At 34.4% G+C, this 21,168-nt stretch overlaps 2 protein-coding genes and 1 long non-coding RNA gene across 6 annotated transcripts; 2 read left to right on the top strand and 1 right to left on the bottom strand.

Moving 5' to 3' along the window:
- Positions 1-2,593: 2,593 nt before the first annotated feature.
- Positions 2,594-7,281, top strand: LOC107417709 (receptor-like protein EIX2). Of its 3 annotated transcripts, none has more exons than XM_048472941.2 (3): positions 2,594-2,988; positions 3,837-6,942; positions 7,051-7,281. In XM_048472941.2, exon 2 carries the CDS (start codon positions 4,105-4,107, stop codon positions 6,925-6,927), a length of 2,823 nt encoding a protein of 940 aa, XP_048328898.2. In that variant the 5' UTR covers positions 2,594-2,988; positions 3,837-4,104; the 3' UTR covers positions 6,928-6,942; positions 7,051-7,281. The 3 variants fall into 3 exon arrangements, with proteins under 3 accessions (XP_048328898.2, XP_015881829.3, XP_060670063.1); XM_016026343.4 differs by having other exon boundaries at positions 3,757-6,942; XM_060814080.1 differs by lacking the exon at positions 2,594-2,988 and having other exon boundaries at positions 2,995-5,218; positions 5,552-6,942.
- A 3,277-nt stretch (positions 7,282-10,558) lies between these two features.
- On the top strand, positions 10,559-14,144 carry LOC107417691 (receptor-like protein EIX2). The gene has a single exon (XM_016026326.4). It carries the CDS (start codon positions 10,817-10,819, stop codon positions 13,982-13,984), a length of 3,168 nt encoding a protein of 1,055 aa, XP_015881812.3. The 5' UTR covers positions 10,559-10,816; the 3' UTR covers positions 13,985-14,144.
- Positions 14,145-18,256: 4,112 nt separating this feature from the next.
- LOC132800484 (uncharacterized) lies at positions 18,257-20,856 on the bottom strand. Of its 2 annotated transcripts, XR_009635605.1 has the most exons (4): positions 20,684-20,856; positions 20,198-20,243; positions 19,933-20,078; positions 18,257-19,109 (listed from the first exon to the last, which is right to left on the bottom strand). It is a non-coding gene; the product is annotated as an uncharacterized LOC132800484 (long non-coding RNA). The 2 variants fall into 2 exon arrangements; XR_009635606.1 differs by lacking the exon at positions 20,198-20,243.
- Positions 20,857-21,168: the final 312 nt, after the last annotated feature.

Below are 21,168 nucleotides of genomic sequence, written 5' to 3'. Positions count from 1 at the left end.
GAAAGAATTTTTCAATTACTTTTTTAAAGTTAAACAAAAACTTGAAAGACATCAGATTTTTGTTTTATAGGAAATAGCCACATATATTTTGAAAAATGATCAACAAATACAATGTAGTAATTGAAATCATCATGAGATTTTATTTTAGAGGGTCCCCATACATCAGAATAAACTAGATGAAAGGGCTTACTACTAGACAAAGATGAAACACTGAATGGAAGTTTGTGTGTTTTATTGCAGTTACAAGCATCACACTGAAAAAGTTTAAAATTAGACACTGGAAGAGAAAAAGTGGAGACGACGTGACGAAGAACAGGACTGGATGGCTGGCCAAGGCAAGATTGCCAATTAGATAAAGGGGCTTTATGAGCAGTGAAGCTGATGGGTGGGGAAACTTGAGAAGGCCATTCATATACTCCTTGCATGTGTGGACCCCGTAGCAGAAGTGAGCCCGTCTTCAGATCCTTAACAACAAAATAGTGAGGAAAAAATTCAACAGAAACATTGTTAACAGTCCATAGTTTAGAAACAGAAAGGAGGTTTCTGATCATGTGAGGCACGCACAAGATATCAGACAGCAAAAGAGATTTAGAAGCAGTTGGAAGATGGACAGAACCAATATGAATGACAGGGATTTTGGAACCATTACCGACTGCAATTGCATCTGTGACATCGTACTCTGAGTGAATGGCAAGGTTTTGAAGGTCATTAACAATATGATGGGTGGCCCCAGTGTCCAGCAACCAGTTTGAGGAAGGAGAGGTTCCAGAGGATGGATGACGGCCTAAAGCACCATGATCAACTGGATTGATGTGATAGGCTTGTGGTGTTGTGTTATATCTGGAAGGAGGTGGTTGTCGCCGAGCTGGAGCGTAGGTCCACTGTTGCTTGAGGGATGGACAGAATCGAGCAGAGTGACCTTGTTGGTCACACAATTGACACTTCCCTTTGTAGTTGTTTGAGCGGCCAGGATTATGTGGTCTGAATTGACCAGAGGTAGGAGTGAACAGGGAAGGAGGATAGAACCATGAGGGCTTCCTAGTGGAGGAAGGGTTCGAGGTAGACCGATAAGCCACATTGGCTGATATGGTCATGGTGTCAGTTTGTGGTTCAACTCTTTTTAAGTAAAAGTCATGTTCAATGAGTTACTCATGAAGATTAGTAAAGGAGATGGCAGACTCCCTGGTTCAAAAGGCAGCAGCAACGTCTTTGAGTTCTAGACTGAGGCCATTGATAATGTAGAGAGCAAGATCTTCATCACTTATGGGCATGTTGAGAAGTGCAAGTTCTGTGGCTGCTGTTCGTACATCAAGAAGGTATGTGGCAATTGGTCGATTCCCTTGTGGTTTGATGAGGCGCTGCTGCAAAAGGAGAATATGGGATCTGGACGTTTTTGCAAAGTGTGTCGCCAATGAGGTCCATGTAGCATACGATGTAGTAGCAGTTGCTACTAGGTGAGCAATTTCTGGTGTGAGAGAAGCAAGAAGGGCATTGAGGAGAAATTTGTCTTGCCTCACCCAGAAGAGATAATCTGGATTGGGTATTAGAGAGGGAGGATCGGTAGAAGTCTCCGTGACAGTCGGAGAAGGACATGATTTGGAGCCATCAACATAGCCATATAGATCGTAGGCAATGAGTAACGAGTCAAATTGTGCACACTAAGGAAAGTAATTAGACTCTGTGAGATGAAGAGGGGCTTGGGAGGCAACGTTGAAAACAATTAGATGTTGTCCAGAGAACGTTGGATCATTGTGCATAGGAACAATGGGTGCAGATGAAGAAGATGTGGCTGAGAAATTTTGGGCCATGGAAGAAAGAAAGAAAAAAAAAAAAAAAAGGATCGAAAGAACTGATGAAGTTTTTAGGGCTCTGATACCATATAGAACAGAGAGGAATATAGTGTAAAATCCATATTATTAATGTATTGATTTGCTGTATAAATACAAGGGAGTAGGTACAAAAAGATAAACACACCAGATAAACATAAATACAATGATATATATGAGTTGTTACAGATAAAGAGTAATAGATGAAACTGTTATGAGCTATTAGGCCAAAGCATATGGTTAAAGCCCCATTAGGGATGTCATGAGGGTTTTCTTATCAACACAGGGATTCAATGAAGTAACAAAGGAAACCATTGGTTTCAGTTTCTTGGTGATTCAGGGGACGATGAAGAAGAGCTTAAAAGGAAGCAAATGGTTGGGATTCACAATGAACCGCTTACGGTTGTTGGAACGACGTCGGATTGAAAGGACATAAAGAGTGAGATGAGAAATTTTATTCCCTTCGGAATTTCTTTAATTCCTTTTAACGATTCGATGGCGGGTAATTAAACGGTAATTTGTGAAGAAGATACAATGGTACGCGCTAGTAAGCCGCGTGGGAAGTCCAGTAGCATATGGAAAGAGGGACGTAAATTGCACAAGCACTCATTAGCCGCACGTTTGTCTGACGTCATCACACGTGCCTGAAATCTTCCCTTTTTTTTTTTTTTTTTTTTTAATCAATTATTTATATATTTTGCACTAATGAATTTTCTTTATAAACCAGCAGAAATAATAATAATAGTAATTGACCCTTTTTTTGTAACGATTGCATTCTTTTCTTATTTCTGCTTTGTTTTTTTTTTTTTTTTTTTTGCTTCCCATTTATGTAGTTTTGCAGAGATTGGAGTAGAAAGTTGATAATTTAGAGAGAGATAGTAAAAACCCAGTTTGCATATTTGGAGTAGTTCCAGCTGATCGAAGAAAGATCAAGACTTTATTACAACCTGGGAAGTTCTTTTGTCCTTCAAGTTGTCCCTTTTTTTTTTTTTTTTTTTTGTGGAATGAAATTCAAGGAACTTGATTGTTGGAAGATAAATCGGAGTATCAATTTTAAGCAGCAAAGTCTCAAATAGAGTCTGGGAATCTTACCACAACATCATCACAAGACAAAATCTGAATATTTTTTTTGGAGATTTCATGTTCTATGGATGGGTTTCTGGTAAGTATCAAAACAAATCAACTTTATGTTTTAGGCTTTGATCAATATGGTTTACTAGAATTGATAATTTCTGCATGTACACTACAAGTCAATGTTGGAGTCTGGATTTAAAAATTTGAAGAGCTGTTGAATATTAAATACATTGGGATTACCCTTACCAAATTTCCAACTATATGCCAACTGTCATTATTTAAATAATTCCCTAATGAATAAGTTTCAACAAATTTTGAAAAACTGAAGCTGATCATCACTATTATTTATATTAAACAAGTTACATGACTTGCTGGCAGCCATTTTTTTTTTTATAGTTTATACATTTTCTACCATCAAAACCATCCGAGACCTCATACGAAGAGAGCTAAGAATAAAGAATTCTTATATCGATATCAGGTAGACAAAATTGCATTATCATAACATATCCTCTGTAGTTTCCTCATTGACTTGGTAAAAAGAAATGCTTGCCACAGAAAGTCAGTAATGAGTCCATACTACTTTTTCCTCACAATGAAACTGAAAGTGAATTTGATTGGAGCAATAATTGGGAAATACCTAGTCCTTACAGATTTAACAATTTTATATTAGTTAGTCCTTTGTAATTCAATTTTATATTATATGTTGCATTGTTTACATAACTTTGAATTCAAACGTTATCATCATCTTTCCTCTGGTCTTATTAAATGAAAATCATGGTTTCTTTGTCTTCAAGGAAAAGATATTTAGACTAGTAGATATATTAAAATTTCATACCTTGCCCTTGGCATAATACAGTTGTAAGTTGCAAGAGTTGAGATGATGAAAACAGCTTCAATGTTCCAATTAATGCTATTGATTCTCTTCTTTACAAGAAGAGAATTTGTTCGTTTCGGTGATGCACAGTTAGCAGAATGCTTAGAGTCTGACCGAGTTGCTCTCGTTGCCTTCAAAAATGGTCTTAATGATCCTGAAAACCGGCTTTCATCATGGAAAGGAAGCAACTGCTGTCAATGGCGGGGAATAAGCTGTGAAAGCAGTACAGGAGCTGTTATTGCTGTCGATCTCCATAATCCATATCCACAAGGTTTTGATTCTTCAAGCAGGTATGGATTCTGGAACCTCAGTGGGGAAATTAAGCCTTCAATGATGAAACTGAAGTCCTTGAGATACTTGGACTTGAGCTTCAACACATTCAATGACAATCCAATTCCTGAATTTTTCGGATCTTTGAAAAATTTGCAATATCTAAACCTCTCGAATGCAGAGTTTAGTGGTGCAATTCCTCCAAATTTAGGAAACCTCTCAAGCTTACAGTATCTTGATTTGAAGTACTCACCGAGTTTATATGTTGAAAATCTTGAATGGTTAAAGGGTCTTGTCTCTCTAAAGCATCTTTTGATGCGTGAAGTTGATCTTTCAATGGTGGGATCCAATTGGGTTAGGACAATAAACAAGCTTCCTTCTTTAACTGAGTTGGACCTGTCTTCTTGTCTCTTATCTGGTTCGATTCCACCTCTCAGTCCTTTCAATTTAACTTCACTTGCTGTAGTAGACCTTTCTTTTAATGGTTTCAATTCAAAAATACCTGATTGGCTTCTCAATATTAGCAGCCTCATTAGCTTGGATATAAGCTACAGTGGCTTGTTTGGAAGAATTCCACTTGGTTTTAGTGACATGCCAGATTTGAAGTTTTTGAATCTTGCTGGTAATAACAATCTCACAGCAAGTTGTTCTCAATTGTTGAAAGGAAGATGGGAGAAAATTCGAGTCCTCGATTTAGCATCCAATAAACTACATGGGAAACTTCCTGCTTCCATTGGAAACATGACGTTTCTCACTCACTTAGATCTTTTTGTCAATAATATTGAGGGTGCAATTCCAAGCTCTATTGGCAATCTTTGCAACCTGATATTTTTTCGTATATCAGGTAATAACTTGACTGGAACATTACCTGAATTCATCGAAGGAGCAGAAAATTGTCATTCTAGGAGGCCTTTGCCTAGTTTGCAGTACTTGGATTTGTCAGTCAATCACTTGGCTGGTAAGTTACCAGAATGGATTGGTCAGCTGAAGAATATTGTTCAACTCGGTTTGGACTATAACTCTCTGAATGGTCCCATCCCAGCTTCTTTAGGATTATTGCAAAATCTTACTGATCTGGGACTTTCAGGAAATGATCTGAACGGGACTCTCCCTGAAAGTTTGGGACAACTTTCTCAGTTGTCTACTTTTGATGTTTCTTCCAATCATCTGACAGGTATGGTCACTGAAACACATTTTTTGAAGCTAAGTAAGCTAAAACGTTTACATCTGTCTTCCAACTCCTTCACCTTGAATGTCAGTTCCAACTGGTTTCCTTCATTCCAACTTTCTAATCTTGATATGCGTTCATGTAGTTTAGGTCCTTCATTTCCTTCTTGGCTTAAATCACAAAAAGAAGTTGAATATTTAGATTTGTCTAATGCTAGCATTTTTGGCTCCATACCCAACTGGTTCTGGAAAGTTTCCTCTAATCTGTCACTGTTGAATGTTTCCTTTAACCACTTAGAAGGTCGATTACCTAGTCCATTAATAACAAAGCCTTTTGCAGATGTTGACTTGAGTTCTAACCTCTTTGAAGGACCTATTCCTCTTCCAATTGTTGAGGTTGAGTTACTTGATATGTCCAATAACAGACTTTCTGGTCCTATTCCAAGTAATATAGGTGATTCCTTACCAAACTTGATCTTCCTCTCTCTTTATGGAAACCTCATTATAGGAGAAATCCCGGCTTCCATTGGCAACATGCAATCTCTTCAAGCCCTTGATCTTTCAAATAACTACTTGAGAGGAAGTGTTCCATCAAGCATTGCAAATTGTTCTCTCCTAAAGGTATTAGACCTACGTAAGAACAATTTATCTGGAAATATTCCTGACTTTTTGGGTGAACTACGTATGCTTCAAACATTACACCTAAGTGATAACAATTTCTCTGGAGAGCTCCCTTCATCTTTCCGTAATTTTTCAAGTTTGGAAATGCTGGATCTTGGAAACAACAGATTAAAGGGTAAAATTCCACCGTGGATTGGAGAAGGTTTTAAAAAGCTAAGGATTCTTAGCTTGAGGTCCAATGCATTTTATGGAGAACTTCCATCAGTGTTATCAAATCTAAGTTCAATACAAGTCCTGGACCTGGCAGAAAATCTGTTGAACGGCAGTATACCTGCCAGTTTTGGAGATTTTAAATCTATGTCACAAATCCAACACATAAACCATTACCTATTCTATGGAATGTATAGGGGCAGTTATTATGAAGAAAACTTGGTGGTGAATATGAAAGGTCAGCCTCAAACATACACCAAGATCCTTTCCCTTGTAATTAGTCTTGATCTCTCTGGAAATAATCTGAGTGGAGACCTTCCAAGAGAAATAACAAAACTGTTGGGTTTGGTTGTTTTGAACTTGTCTGGAAACCATATCACTGGTCACATCCCTGAAAGCATATCGGAGTTGAAACAATTGTTATCACTTGACCTCTCAAGTAATAGGCTCTCAGGTCCTGTTCCTCAAAGCTTGGGGACACTCTCATTCCTGGGGTATCTGAATTTGTCATACAATGACTTGTCTGGTAGGATCCCTTATACAGATCATATGACAACTTTTGATGCAGCCTCTTTCACTGGAAACCTTGGCCTTTGTGGTGGTCCACTTGCTGTAAAATGTCCAGGTGATGAAGATGATGAGGAACCAGGTAAGGGATGGACAACTCCCAAGGATACTGGTAATGGTGACAGCTTCATTGATAAGTGGTTCTACTTGAGTATTGGATTGGGATTTGCAGCTGGAATTCTTGTCCCATATTTGATAATGGCAATGAGAAAATCTTGGTGCGTAGCCTACTTTGATGCTGTTAATGAAGTTACAGATAGAATACTATATCAGTGGTTGAAATATAGAACCGCAAAGCAGAGGACTAGAGGGCATTAGCTAACAAGATGAAGAGTATGTTTTCTTTATTCAATTTGTTACTTTGACTTGCATACTCTGCTTTCTAATCTACTAACTATACTGAACTCAGAAAATGTCATTTCTGATTTTGATCACTTCCAGATGGGGAAAGTAAGAACCTCACCAAGTATTCAAGGAGAAAGCTAAAAGGTTTCGGGTTGACACTTTATTTCTTTGTGAGTGAGTTTTAGGGAAACTGGATTATATAATAACAAATAGTTCATTTCTTTTCTTCTGTTTCACCATCCGAACCTTTGTAATTTGTGATGGGTCTAAAAGCTGTTTTCAAATTAATATTGTTGTAAATGACAATTTTCTACTAGTTTTCAGTCTTATGGAATTTGTGGAATTACTGGTTAAGTACTGAGAAGCTCATTAGCTTGCATATTGACAAGCATATTATTGGCTTCTCCATTGTTTCAATGTCACACACATTTGAGGGTGGTGCACGTAGACATTCTTACTTTAAAAAACTAGAAACAAACAAAAGAAACAAAATCATAAACATCTTAGTTACCTTCTTAAAACTGGACCCAAAATATGTATCAATTACCAAAAAAATAAAAAATAAAAAATAAAAAAAAACAAAACGTGCCCCTGTTTGGCCTTGTAACTGCAAAATAGCTTTCTAGTTATAGAAACAACGTTAATTAGTTATGTATGTAAAACCAAAAAGTTTTGAAACTAAACTGCATAACAAATCCGGTGGCTTGTTTGGTTTTGTTTTTACAATATTTTAAAATTTTAAATATGAAAAGAATAAATAGTAGACTAACATTCAAGTTAAATGAGATTAGAAAAAGTTCACGGAAAAAAGGATTGGAATATTTGTCTTCACCATGTAAAACTGAAAGGATTGGAATATCAATGGGTCAACACGATGCTGATATGGTGGAAAGACATGCATTTCTTTACTTCATCCCATATGTTTTTTATTCTTTTCTGCATATTCCTTATATCTTGGTGAAGCAATTTTTCATTTTCTTTTTCTCTTGCTATCTTTTTCCTTTATATTTCTCTATAAAACCATGGAAAATGTATAAAGGAAAAACAATGAAAAGACAGCTGAAATAATAACTATGTTTATAGATTTTGGCACAATGATGGATAACATAGCATTACTTTATGGAAAACAGAAAAAAACAAGAAGGAAAACTAGCTCAGAATATCCCACACCCTGATCTATAGAAATTGCAAAATATTAGGAAGAAGAAAGCAACTTGGGCAAGGTTCCATTACAATTACTAAGTTACATTGTGGAATAAAAGATAAACAGATCTTTAAACAAAAGAAGAATTAAAACCGGCATTTCAAATGGAAACCAGAGCGTTTCAGAAGTAAAATCACAAAAACTTTGAGCTAAAATGTTTGTTAAGACTAGCTTTTTAGATGCTTAACAGCTTTTGCTAATTGATCGAAACTTAATTTAAAACCGCTTTTGAACTTGCACATTGCTTTAGATTTGCAGTAAAAAGGCTTCTACAACGTTAGTATATTTACATAGGCAGCAGATTACATCAGTTGAATATTAATAGTACAGTCGATAATGTTATCATGCAGAAACTAATGTTGGGCTGTGGAATCAAAATTCGAAGATCTGTTCAATATCAAATCTTATTTGATTCAATAAAATAAAATTTTCTATGCTTCAAAAGTCAATATTTTACAACAGAGATTTCTCAGAAATTACATCATTGACTTGCACCAAAAAAAAAAAAAAAAAAAAAAAAAAAAAAAAACCTTTGCTTGCCTCAGAAGTCAGTGATAAATCCATATTAGGCTTCCTTTTAGGTACAACTGCTACTAATTCTTTCTTTCTTACAATGATAAAAGTAAAAGTTTCTTATTCCTCTTCACCAAAAACGCGGTATATATTACTGAATGAGAAATAATATCATGTTATATTTATTAAATTCATGTTTTAATCAGAATTCAACACTAAAACTATGAATCAGGACAAACTAATTTTGGACCAAAAGTGGAGCAAAAAAGGAACTAATTTGATGCAAGCCTACATATCCTTTGCAAAATGGAAGCTTCAATGGAGCAGACAAACTGAAAAACAGGGCTGCCATTGGGGGTTTGCCGAAAACATTGTTGTTAAAGCTCCATTATTCGATGAAGTAACAGTGAAAAACCATGATTTTGATTCAGGAGAAGATCAAGAAAGAAGCTTAAAGAAAGCAAATAGTAGGGATTAACAAAGAACCCACTAACTGTAGTTGAAACGACACCGGATCGGAAATGACAATGAAAAAGACCGTTATTTAATGGCGGGTAATTAACGGTAATCTGTGGAAGAAGATGCTATGACACGCGCTTGTAAGCCGCGTGGGAACCAACACGAACATATTTGATTCACGTGCTCGGTGACCGCACGTTTGCGTGACCTCATCACCACACGTGCGCTGAAATCTTTGGAGGATAAAAAAAAAAAAAAAAAAGGATAGAATTACTTCAGGCTTTTCGTTTATGTTTTTTGTAAAATTTAAAAACAGAGGTATTTTGAAATACCTCATAGAGATTATTATTATTATTATGTATATATATATATGTTGCCGACACTCGAACGCAGGACCGAGAACACCATTTTAGGTAACTTGGCCACAAGGCTACGAGGCGTTGGCCTCAATGCGAACAACTTTATTATATTTCATAAGTCACTTGGAAGAGGAATATTTCCCCATTTGAGTTTGGAGCCTAAAACTAGTAAATGCAAATGGAGTTTCAGCTAACATTATGACTTTTGGAGAGACTGGCTGTGAGTGTGTGCTTTAAATCTGCCATTCTGGTATCTATAGCTACCTTTTTTATGATCAATTTAAAATTTGAAATATAATGCAAATTGAGTTGAATTAATGTAAACAAAATTATTTTATACTATATCATTCAGTAACCATCAATACATGTGTTCTTCGTAAGATTTAAAGGAGTTAATATTATAGTTAAGTTTATGGAATCAATGTTAGATTCTTGAATTAAAATGTGAAAAGAGATGTTGAATATTAACATTCATTGGGATTACTGTAATCTAACTTCCAGCTACATATGCCAAAATGTAATAATCAAAGTATGCCTTCTTGGAAAAAAAAAAATTTGCAACAAGTCAATTAGAAAATTTGAACGTTGTTTCCTGACAATTTGTAGTGCCTTACTAAACAAGTAATACGGCTTGCTAGAAGCAAGTTATATTATGGGTTTTTTTTTATTTTTTTTTTAATTTTTTTTTAATTTTTTTTTTAAGCTGCCAGTGACTTCCCCCACCAAAGAAAGCCAAATTTGTTTTTTAAAAAAAATAACCACAAAAAAAAAAAAAAAAAAAAAAAGAAAAAAAAGCCAAGGATAAAATGATTCGTATTTCAATATCAAGTTAGACACGCATTGCATTTTCATCACATTGACGTTGTAAAAAGACATACTTTCCCGGAAAGTCTGTATTGTGTCCTTAGTCTTTGTCCCCACCATTCACGTACGTAAGACTGAAAAATCAATTTATTGGAATAGCAATGGGTCACATGGTGCTTATATGAATTTTTAATTGTTACCACCAACTTTTCATCCATAAATAACTACAACTACCATGTTGCAAAAGGTGTAATAGTTGAGAGGTAAAGCGTATTTAACCCAATTTTAAACCTTTTGCTCGCCCGAGTCGCTCGTGTCAGCTGAAAGATTTTTCCTACCTACTTGTCTGATAAATCTCCTCTTTTTTTTTTCATTTTTTTTTTCTTTCTTGTTTTGCATAATTATCACAAGAGAGTCCTCACAGATTTTCTATTTCTTTCATCTTTCTGTTAGTTGGAGATTGTTCTTCACCAAAACACAGTTTGCATTGAAATTTGTTTATAGTTTTTGGCATAAAGGTTAGATGGAAATAGTTACTGCAGGGGTTCCATTAATGATACTTGTTATCTGCTTTATAATAATAACAGGAGGGTTTTGTCCTAACACCGATGCTCTGTTGATGAATTGCTTGGAGTCGGACCAAGAAGCTCTTCTTGACTTCAAGAATGGCCTTTATGATCCTGAAAACCGGCTTTCTTCATGGAAGGGAAGCAACTGCTGTCAATGGTGGGGAATAAGCTGTGAAAGCAATACAGGAGCTGTTATTGCAGTTGATCTCCATAATCCATATCCACAACGTTTTCATTCTTCTAGCAGGTACGGATTCTGGAACGTCAGTGGGGAAATTAGGCCTTCATTAACAAAACTCAAGTCCTTGAGGCATTTGGACTTAAGTTTGAACACATTTGATGGCAACAAAATTCCTGAATTTTTGGGATCTTTGAAAAATTTGCAATATTTAAATCTCTCAAATGCTGGGTTTAGTGGTGCAATTCCTCTAACTCTAGGGAACCTCTCTGGCTTGCAGTATCTTGATGTTGAGTCTTGGAGTTCATATGTTGATAATCTTGAGTGGGTGACAGGTCTTGTCTCTTTAGAACATCTTGTGATGAATGGAGTTAATCTTTCAATGGTAGGATCAGACTGGATTAGGACACTAAACAAACTCCCATCCTTAACTAAGCTGCACCTATCGTCTTGTAGCTTATCTGTTACCATTCCAACTCCTGCTTTTGTAAACATATCTTCACTTGTTTCCCTAGATCTTAGTTTTAACAAATTCAATTCAAAAGTACCTGATTGGCTTGTCAATATCAGCTCCCTCGTTACTTTGGATTTAAGTAACAATGGTTTGTTTGGAAGAATTCCTCTTGGTTTTAGTGAGCTGCCTAATTTGCAGTTTTTATATCTTGCTGGTAATGATAACCTCACTGGAAGTTGTCATCAACTATTGAGGGGAAGATGGGAGAAGATACATGTCCTTGATATTGCATCCAATAGTCTACATGGGAAACTTCCTGCTTCCCTTGGAAACATGACATTTCTCACTCGCTTAAATCTTCCTGGAAATCATGTTGAGGGTGAGATTCCAAGCTCTATTGGAAAACTTTGCAACCTGATGCATTTTGATATATCAAATAATAACGTGACTGGTACTTTACCCGAAGTCCTTGAAGGAACAGATTGTCTCTCTAGGAAACCACTGCCTAGTCTACAGTACTTGGATTTGTCAAATAATCACCTGGTTGGTAAATTGCCCGAATGGCTAGGTCAGCTCAAGAATCTTGTTGAACTTCGTTTGCTCTATAACTCTCTTCATGGTCCCATCCCAGCTTCTTTAGGTTTACTGCAAAATCTTTCTGTATTATGGCTAGGAGGGAATGAACTAAATGGAACTCTTCCAGAAAGTTTGGGACAGCTTTCTGAGTTGATATTTTTTGATGTTTCCTCCAATCATTTGACTGGTTTAGTTACTGAAAAACATTTTTTAAAGCAAGGTAAGCTAAAACATTTACTTCTATCTTTTAACTCTTTCACCTTGAATGTCAGTTCCAATTGGGTTCCCCCATTCCAAGTCTGGCATATTCAAATGGGTTCATGCCATTTGGGTCCTGCATTTCCTGCTTGGCTAAAGTCACAAAAGGAAGTCACTAATTTAGATTTCTCAAATGCTAGCATCACCGGTTCCATGCCCTACTGGTTTTGGGAACGTTCCTCCAACTTAATATTGTTGAATGTTTCCCATAATCAATTAGAAGGTCACCTGTCGAGTCCATTAAGCTTAGCTTCATTTGCAGTGGTTGATTTCAGCTTAAACTTCTTCAGTGGGTCCATTCCTATCCCAAGTGACAACATTAAATTTCTTGATCTATCCAAAAATAAATTTTCTGGTACTATTCCGAAGAACATGAGTTATGATTTTTATGTCCTCTCTCTTTCTGACAACCATATAAATGGAGAAATCCCAGTTTCTATAGCTAATAATCGTCATCTTTTAGTCATTGATCTTTCGAGAAACAACTTAACAGGAAGTATTCCATCAAGCATTGGAAATTGTTCTTTCCTAACAGCATTAGACCTCAGTATGAACAATTTATTTGGGAAAATTCCTGAATCCCTGGGTCGATTAAAGGAGCTTCAAACCTTGCACCTAAGTGACAACAAGCTCTCTGGATATCTCCCAATATCTTTCCTGAACTTATCTAGTTTGGAGACACTGGATCTTGGATATAACAGGATAATGGGTAGAATACCACCGTGGTTTGGGAAAGGCTTCAAAAGTCTAAGAATTCTTAGCTTAAGGTCTAATTCATTTTCAGGAGAACTTCCATCAGTGCTATCGAATTTAAGCTCATTACAAGTCCTGGACCTGGCAGAGAATCAGCTGAATGGCAGTATTCCTGCTAGCTTTGGAGATTTCAAAGCCATGTCACAAGTCCAAAACAGTAACCATTATCTATTTTATGGGACATTCGACCATTATCTCTTGTACGGGACTAGGGGTGGCTACTACAAAGAAAATTTTGTTGTAAATTTGGAAGGACAGTTTAGAACGTACACCAAGACCCTCTCCCTTCTAACCAGCCTAGATCTCTCAGGAAATAATTTGAGTGGAGGTCTTCCTATTGAGATAACAAAACTGTTGGGTTTGGTGGTCATGAACTTGTCTAGAAACCATATAAGTGGATACATTCCTGAGAGCATTTCAGAGTTGAAGCAATTGTCGTCGCTTGATCTCTCAAGCAATGAGTTTTCAGGTGTTATTCCTCGAAGTTTGGGATTGCTCTCATTTTTGGGTTTCCTGAATTTGTCAAAGAATAACTTATCTGGAAGGATCCCTTATTCAGATCATCTGTCAACTTTTGATGCTCCTTCTTTTGCTGGAAACCTTGGCCTTTGTGGGACTCCACTTGCTGTAAAGTGTCCTGGTGATGATGAAGAAGATTCAGATAGCGGTTGGACTACTCCCAAGGATAACAATAGTGGTGACAGTTTTGTTGATCAATGGTTTTATTTGAGCATTGGATTGGGATTTGCAGCAGGAATTCTGGTTCCTTATATAATATTGGCTATGAGGAAATGTTTGAGAGAAGCCTATTTTGGTGCGGTAGATGTAGTGCTGGAAAGAATACTATATTTATGGTTGAAACATAGAACCATACAGAAGAGGAACAGAGGGCATCAACAGTGAAGATATATTTTTATTTTTATTTTTTTTAAAATATAATTTTACTAGTGAAGATTGTGGTTCTACTGATTGATCTTTTAGCTGTATTTACTTATTGAAATTGCATGTCAAGGAATCTAAATATGAATGAATAAGATGGAAAGGCATGGATGCCTTTAATTCATAGGAATGAGTTTTTTACTTTTCTGCATCTTGTTTGTTCTTTGTCTTGTTATTTTAACTTTATATTTTTATATGAAATTGTGGAAAATACAAGAGGAAAGAACAAAAAGGAAGCTCAAATACTAGTTACAATTTTCGTAGCTTCAAAACTGTAATGGTAAGCAATTAGAAAAGCTTTTTTCGTTTTTCCTTTTGTTGGCCAAGAGATCATCATCCGGTTAGAACAACAAAATGGAAAATAGAAAAACAAGAAGAAAGGTCAGCACAAAGTCTCCTACAGTAAAGCAATTAAAACTGCGAAAAATTGCTGCTTGTTTTCCATGAAACACAGGGCAAGGAAGAAGAATTGAAGAAAACAAGTTAAGCAAGGTTCTATTACAGTTACTGAATTCAACCCTCTTATCTGCATTATGTCCAGCATTTCAAATGGAAACCATAATAGCTGTATTATGCCTAAGAAGCTTTTCGTTATGATTTGTAAAAAGTGTAAAACTTGGGACAAATCACCTTCTAAACTCACTTAGCTTAAGTTGAGTCTCTACTCAGACCATCACTTAGACCATCTTTTCAGTTGCTCAATAGCCTTATTAATGGTCAAAACTCACTTGAAACCGGTTATGAACTTGCATCATGCTACGTTTTCAGAAATTACATTCTTTTAGATATCATATGTTGACAGCAAACTTTTTATGTTTATCTTTTCTGAAGTTCTATGCAATTTTATGAGTAACATATATCACATACTGTAAAACCCAATTTCTTTAGTACAATGAATAATATTACTATGCAAAGACTAATATGAATATCAAAGCCCGTGTGGTTCAACAAAAATAAAAAATTCCGATAGTCAATGTTATACTACATAGATTTTCAGCAACTGCATAATCATGACTTTCTCTGCAGCTTCCTTCATTGACTTACAAAAAGGACTCATTTGCTTCCACAAATAAGTCCTCACTTCCCCATTGATTTCAACTTTTATATTTCTCATCTTTTTGTTGGTTAATAAGTGTCTTTACCTTTTCCCCCGCTCTTATTGTCATTAATTAACTATTTCTCTGATCTTATAATATGAAATAAAAGTATCTTCTTCCTCTTTACCAAAAGCCAGTTTATATTGAAATTTCATCAATACTTTATATTGAAATTTCATCAATACTTTCTGGCATAAAAAGGTTGGACCTTTGATGGCAACGATCATAAGGTTACCGATTCTCTGCTTTATAGTAACAGGACATTTTCTTTCTAAAACTGATGCATAGTTGATGAATTGCTTGGACTCAGACAGAGAAGCTCTTATAGACTTCAAGAACCGTCTTCATGATCCTGAAAACCAGCTTTTTTCTTGGAAAGGAAGCAACCGTTTTCAATGCTGGGGAATAAGCTGGGATAGCAATGCAGGAGCTGTTATTGCAGTTGATCTCCATAACCCACATCTGCATTCTCTTGTAATTGGTGGTTACTGAGATTTGGAATGGAGATTGCTCGTTGAAGATGTTGAATGGGTTTTGGGTCTTGTCTCTCTGAGGCAACTTGTTCCGAATGGCGTTGATCTTTCAATGGTGGAGGGTTCAGAATTGAGTGGGATTGTGAGCAAGCTTCCATGGTTAACTGAGTTGCAGTACTCTTCTAACTTGTTGAAAGTCAACACCAGTATCAGATCTCTTCACCTTTACTTCCTGATGATGGGCTGTTTTTTTGTTTTTGTTTTTGCTTTTATTTATCATTTATTTATTTCCTTCCATTGCAATCATCTTCAAATAAAGAATCTTATAAAAAAGTTCCGCATCATGTGTATTTTTTTACGTTGACCAAAGGAAAATAGAAATACATATAAATATTTTGACACAACAAACAGCTAGATACAGAGTTCTAAATGGTAAAATTTTAAGAAATATAAAAGGAAGACCTTTTTTGAGATATGAAACAGGGGAATGAAGAATATTGGATTACATTTTTTGGTTTTTAAAAGAAGCTTAATGAGTATAAACTATCATTTACATTTTAAGTACCAACTTTGTTGAAAAAAGTATTTTGCCTTTTTTTTTTCCCCCTTATAGTAGCAGTGCAAATTGTCACCCAATTAGCTAAAGTCAATGAATCGTTTATGACAAAGAGAGTTTATTTACAAACAGCTAGATACAGAGTTCTAAATGGTAAAATTTTAAGAAATATAAAAGGAAGACCTTTTTTGAGATATGAAACAGGGGAATGAAGAATATTGGATTACATTTTTTGGTTTTTAAAAGAAGCTTAATGAGTATAAACTATCGTTTACATTTTAAGTACCAACTTTGTTGAAAAAAGTATTTTGCCTTTTTTTTTCCCACTTATAGTAGCAGTGCAAATTATCACCCAATTAGCTAAAGTCAATGAATCGTTTATGACAAAGAGAGTTTATTTATTGGCGAGATAATGATGCCTAAACAAATATTGGGATTTAGAATGAAAATTTGAAGGCAATTTTAATACCAACATATATATGGTTCAAAAACAACATATAAATTCCATCTATACTCCCAAGTGTAATCTTATATATTTAGATTATCATATGCAATTCTGCCTCGAAAGTCACTAAATGAGCTCATTAAATTTAACTTTTTATTTTTTATTTTTATCCTTTTATTATGGGAAGTTGCTCTGACCTTTCCCTATGAGCTTATTTCCAATAGCCCTCTTGTGTATGAAGTAACCTTCTTTTTCACGAGAACGCATTATATGTTTTAATTCAATAAATGGTTTGTGACTTACATATTTAATAGTCTTCCCTCCTCAAACTAGGCCTTTTGACAATGCATTTCTTATTGATAAATTTAGGTGGTGTTTATAACCATTAATTCATCAGGAAAAAGAAAAATTATATGATAGCCATTAGATCAAGGTCTTCTAAATAGATTTTGAAAATTGAATGCTAGCTTGATTATGTAACAATAGTGAAGGAAATGTATCTAATACGTGAAAGACAAAAATAAAATGTAATTATTGAAATTGAATTTATTACAAATGAATAAAACAAAGTAGTTATGCTTAAAAAAAAAAAAAAAGGCAAAAACTCCCCCCCTTTCTCTCTATTTTTCTCTTTCCATTTTTCTCTCTATTTTCTCCCCCCATTTCTATACTTCCAGCATTTTGTCTTTTTGTCTCTACTTTTATCCACTCCATCCTCTCTTTTACCTTTTTCCCCACAACATTTTCCCTATTTATATTTTATCTCTACTTTCTCTTTTAATTTCTCTCTTATTTACATTTCTTTCTGCTCATCTTGCACCTTTTACCACTTTCTTCCTCTAAAAACTATCTCTACACTTTGCATGACTTTTCTCCATATATTTCTAATCTCATATTATCTTTTCAACTTTCTACCTCCACTTTTTTAACTCTTTATTCTAGCTACTTACTCCATTTGACTATTGCCATAAAAATAAATTATTCATTCCACAAGCTATCAAATTACTTTTAAGTTTTTCATCCATTAGGACTATGTCCTTAATCTTTTCTAATCTATTTCTAAATTTTCTTTTCTATATTTTTTTATGCTAAACAACTGTTTTTCAATGTAAATTTTAGTTTCATATTTATAGTTTATATAGTAATTAATAATAGTAAGTCTTTCATCCATTACTATATTTATTTATGAAGTAATTAATTTTAGTTTCATGTTTTTTAAGGTAAATTTTAGTTTGTAGTTACATTTAAGTTTTATGAGATGACATCAATATCTAATAGTTTTTTAAATAGTACTAGAATAAATTAAATTAAAATACTTAAATATTAAATATGTACTCGTTTAAGTATTTTTAATACTATTTTCTAAATAATTATTACCTGAAGTTCTTTTTAACTTTTTAAGTTTTTTAATTATATTAAAATCTAAAAATATACTATTAATAGAGAATATATTAAATTTTTTTATTGAAAAAACAACAATATATTAAAATTTAGCAATATTAGTTTAAAAACAATACCACAATATTTTTAATTTCTTAATTTAGGTAGGTTTTTGAGTTTCTTTACGTTTTCTTAACTTGTCTTTCTATTATTATTATTATTAATTTTTTTGTGTGTGGTTCTATATGCCTATCTTACTAATTTACTTAAATGCCTATCTTACTAATTTCTTTTTTTTTTTTTTTTTACTGGTTTGTTCTTCCATATATTTCATTTCATTTCATTTTATTTTATGTTTTTTTTTTTTGTATATATTATAATAATAGCATAGTTAGCATAGCCTCTTTTTTTTTTTTTTTTTTTTTTTTTTTTTTTTACATTTAATTTTTTAAGGACATATTTCGTAAGCATTGATAGCATGTGGAATAAGTAATTTACCTAGGCAATAACATCGCTTTGAAAGTAAACTAGAGATGAAGAGCACAGAGAAATTAGTAAAAGAAAAATAGAAACAAAAGTGGAGAGAAAAAACAGCAGTAAGAGAAAGTTAAAAAAGAAAGAGAGTAGAAAACAAAAAGAGAAAGTAGATGGTGTCGAGAAAGAAAATAGAGAGGAAAAAATGGAAAAGAAGTATTATAAAGAAAAAGCAGTTAGAAAACGTAAAGAGATAACAAAAAAGAGAAAATAAAGGAAAAACCAAATAGAGAAAGAAGGTTGAGAGAAAGCATAGAGAAAGAGGAGAGGGAAAAGCAGGAAAAAGAAAAATGCAGAGATAGAAACAGAGAGAAATTTGAGAGGGAAATATTCGAAGGGAAAGGAAGCAAATGAGAGACAAGAAGAGAGACACACACACGACACACAAACCCACACAAGTGGGAAGAGAATCTCGGGCAATCCCCGTTCGATTCTCTTCTTCCAAACACCAAAAATTTCATCATCTTTTTTATTAACAAGAGTTATCATAGCAGGACTCAACCTTGCTTTACAACAATTATACACCCCCTCACATTTTCTTATTTAACATCCATGAAAAGTCTTCTATTGTGTAGAAAGGGAAGTCAAAGACCAACTGCAATAACTGCAGAAATAAAATAAAATAAAATTAAAAAGAATGACCGACTTTAATAACTGCAGAAATAATAAAAAAAGATTATCATGCAAAACCATGTACATGTGCAGGTAAGCAAGTCTATCATGCAAATATATAAGTTCTAAGAGAAAAATCCGAACATAAGAACTATGAGGATAACTTGTAAGGTCATGGCAGTAGGACCTTATGATTGAACCCCACAATCTCCTATTGCATTCAATTTTTATGCGCATATGAGAATACCATTGGCATCCACATGCTTGGAAGACACCTATAATTTGCGCAGTCTTGTAAAAAATGTCAATTTATTATATGCAGTTTCCCTGTCCTTGCTCACAAATTTTACTCCACCTCCTTTAATACTCGATGTACACAGACAGGTTATAGTTGACACAGACAGGTTATATTTGAGCAAGGACTATATCTTCAAATAGACTTACTTTTGAAAAAATAAAACAGACATATATAAATAGTCCAACAAGATAACTAAATGATTAGGGAAAGAGAATGATATTGATAACAATGTAAATGGCATGTAGATAAGATACTTTCAATATTGAAACAGACTTAACACTGGAAAACGATATGTAACTAGTTAACTGTGCTACATGCTATACAGGGGAAGTAAAAAAGTAATTGTATGCTGCATTCTTCCAGCCCATTTGCAAAATCAAATGCAAATGTCACATAGGCTATAACTAACAGTTTTTGAAGCTGACTACACGACTAATAAATAGAAGAATCTTAGTTTTTGAGAGGTCAAAGATTTTGATCAATTGAGAATAAAGTACAAAACGACAAGCAAAATTACCTATTCCTTTGCAAAGTGAGCACACATTAGGCATGCATGAAGGTAACTTGCTCTCCCTGCCAACGAAAATTCACACTTTCTCTGGAGTTAAACAATCCCAAGTCTTTTCAAATGCCTTTCTGATCTTCACACTAGTTACCCCATCTCTATATATAAAGGCAACAACTGAGAATTAAAGACGACTAGGTGGATTGAACCATGGTATACATTAAACTAACAACAGTTCACTCTTCAAAATATAAAAAGAGAAAAAGGATGGAGAAACCTCAATATAGCAGACACCATCTGGGGGGTTTGGCAAGTATGATATTCTTGTGTGGGAATATGAACAACAAAATCAAGAGTTAAAATTCCAAAAGAAAGTAAGAAGAAAAAAAAGTTCCTAACTTAATCAAAAGAGCTATGAAAAACAAAATCAAGAAGGACATAATAAAAAATCACTATAAAATAAATAATCTTGACATCTAAGCAAATGCATCCTACATTCATGCACATCATCCAGGTAATAATATATCCAACATTGTCCATAATAGCTATTCTGCAGAGGCATCGTAAAACTTCCATAATCTACCAATAATTTTTTTTCTTTTTTTTTTTTTTTTTTTTTCCAAAAGCTGGTATCATACAGAAGAAAAGAACTCACTTGGCAACCAATTTAAACTAACAAGAGGCACGACCTAACAACATTGCAGGCACAACAAACATAGATTGCATGGCAGAAATAAGAGAGTGAGAAGAGTCCCTGTCTTACCCAATTTCTTTTGGGATCGGTGATGGAGTTGCAGAAACCGGCCAATCCCATCGCCTCGTCTTCTTCAACAATCTCTCTTCTTCCCACAGCTTCTCCTTTTCTTCTTCTTCTTCTTCTTCTTTTTTTTTTTTTTTTTTTTTTTTTTTCGATCGGGAGAGAGTAAAAGACAAGGATTTGAGGTTCACAATGTCTACATAATAATTAATTATAATAATATTAAGGGCTAAAAACCAAGGAAAAAAAAATATTACCGTTACGAAATTTAAATTTTCTTACCGTTGGTTTTTCAAACTTCAAATTATGATAATTATTATTTCACACGCTTCACTCTCTCCCCACTTAACTTCTAGCTTGTTCGATTGGGTTGGGTCTTGACATATCAGGGTCAGCTAAATATTGGGCTTGAGCTTTAAGCTTATATATGCCCGAATTTTAGCCCAACTTATTAAAAATTTTACATTTCCAATAAATTTAAAATGAAGGGG

This window comes from Ziziphus jujuba, chromosome 2, assembly GCF_031755915.1.
Source record: "Ziziphus jujuba cultivar Dongzao chromosome 2, ASM3175591v1".
NCBI lineage: Eukaryota > Viridiplantae > Streptophyta > Magnoliopsida > Rosales > Rhamnaceae > Ziziphus > Ziziphus jujuba.
Note: the sequence above shows the minus strand (reverse complement) of the source record. Positions and strands in the feature narration are given on the sequence as shown.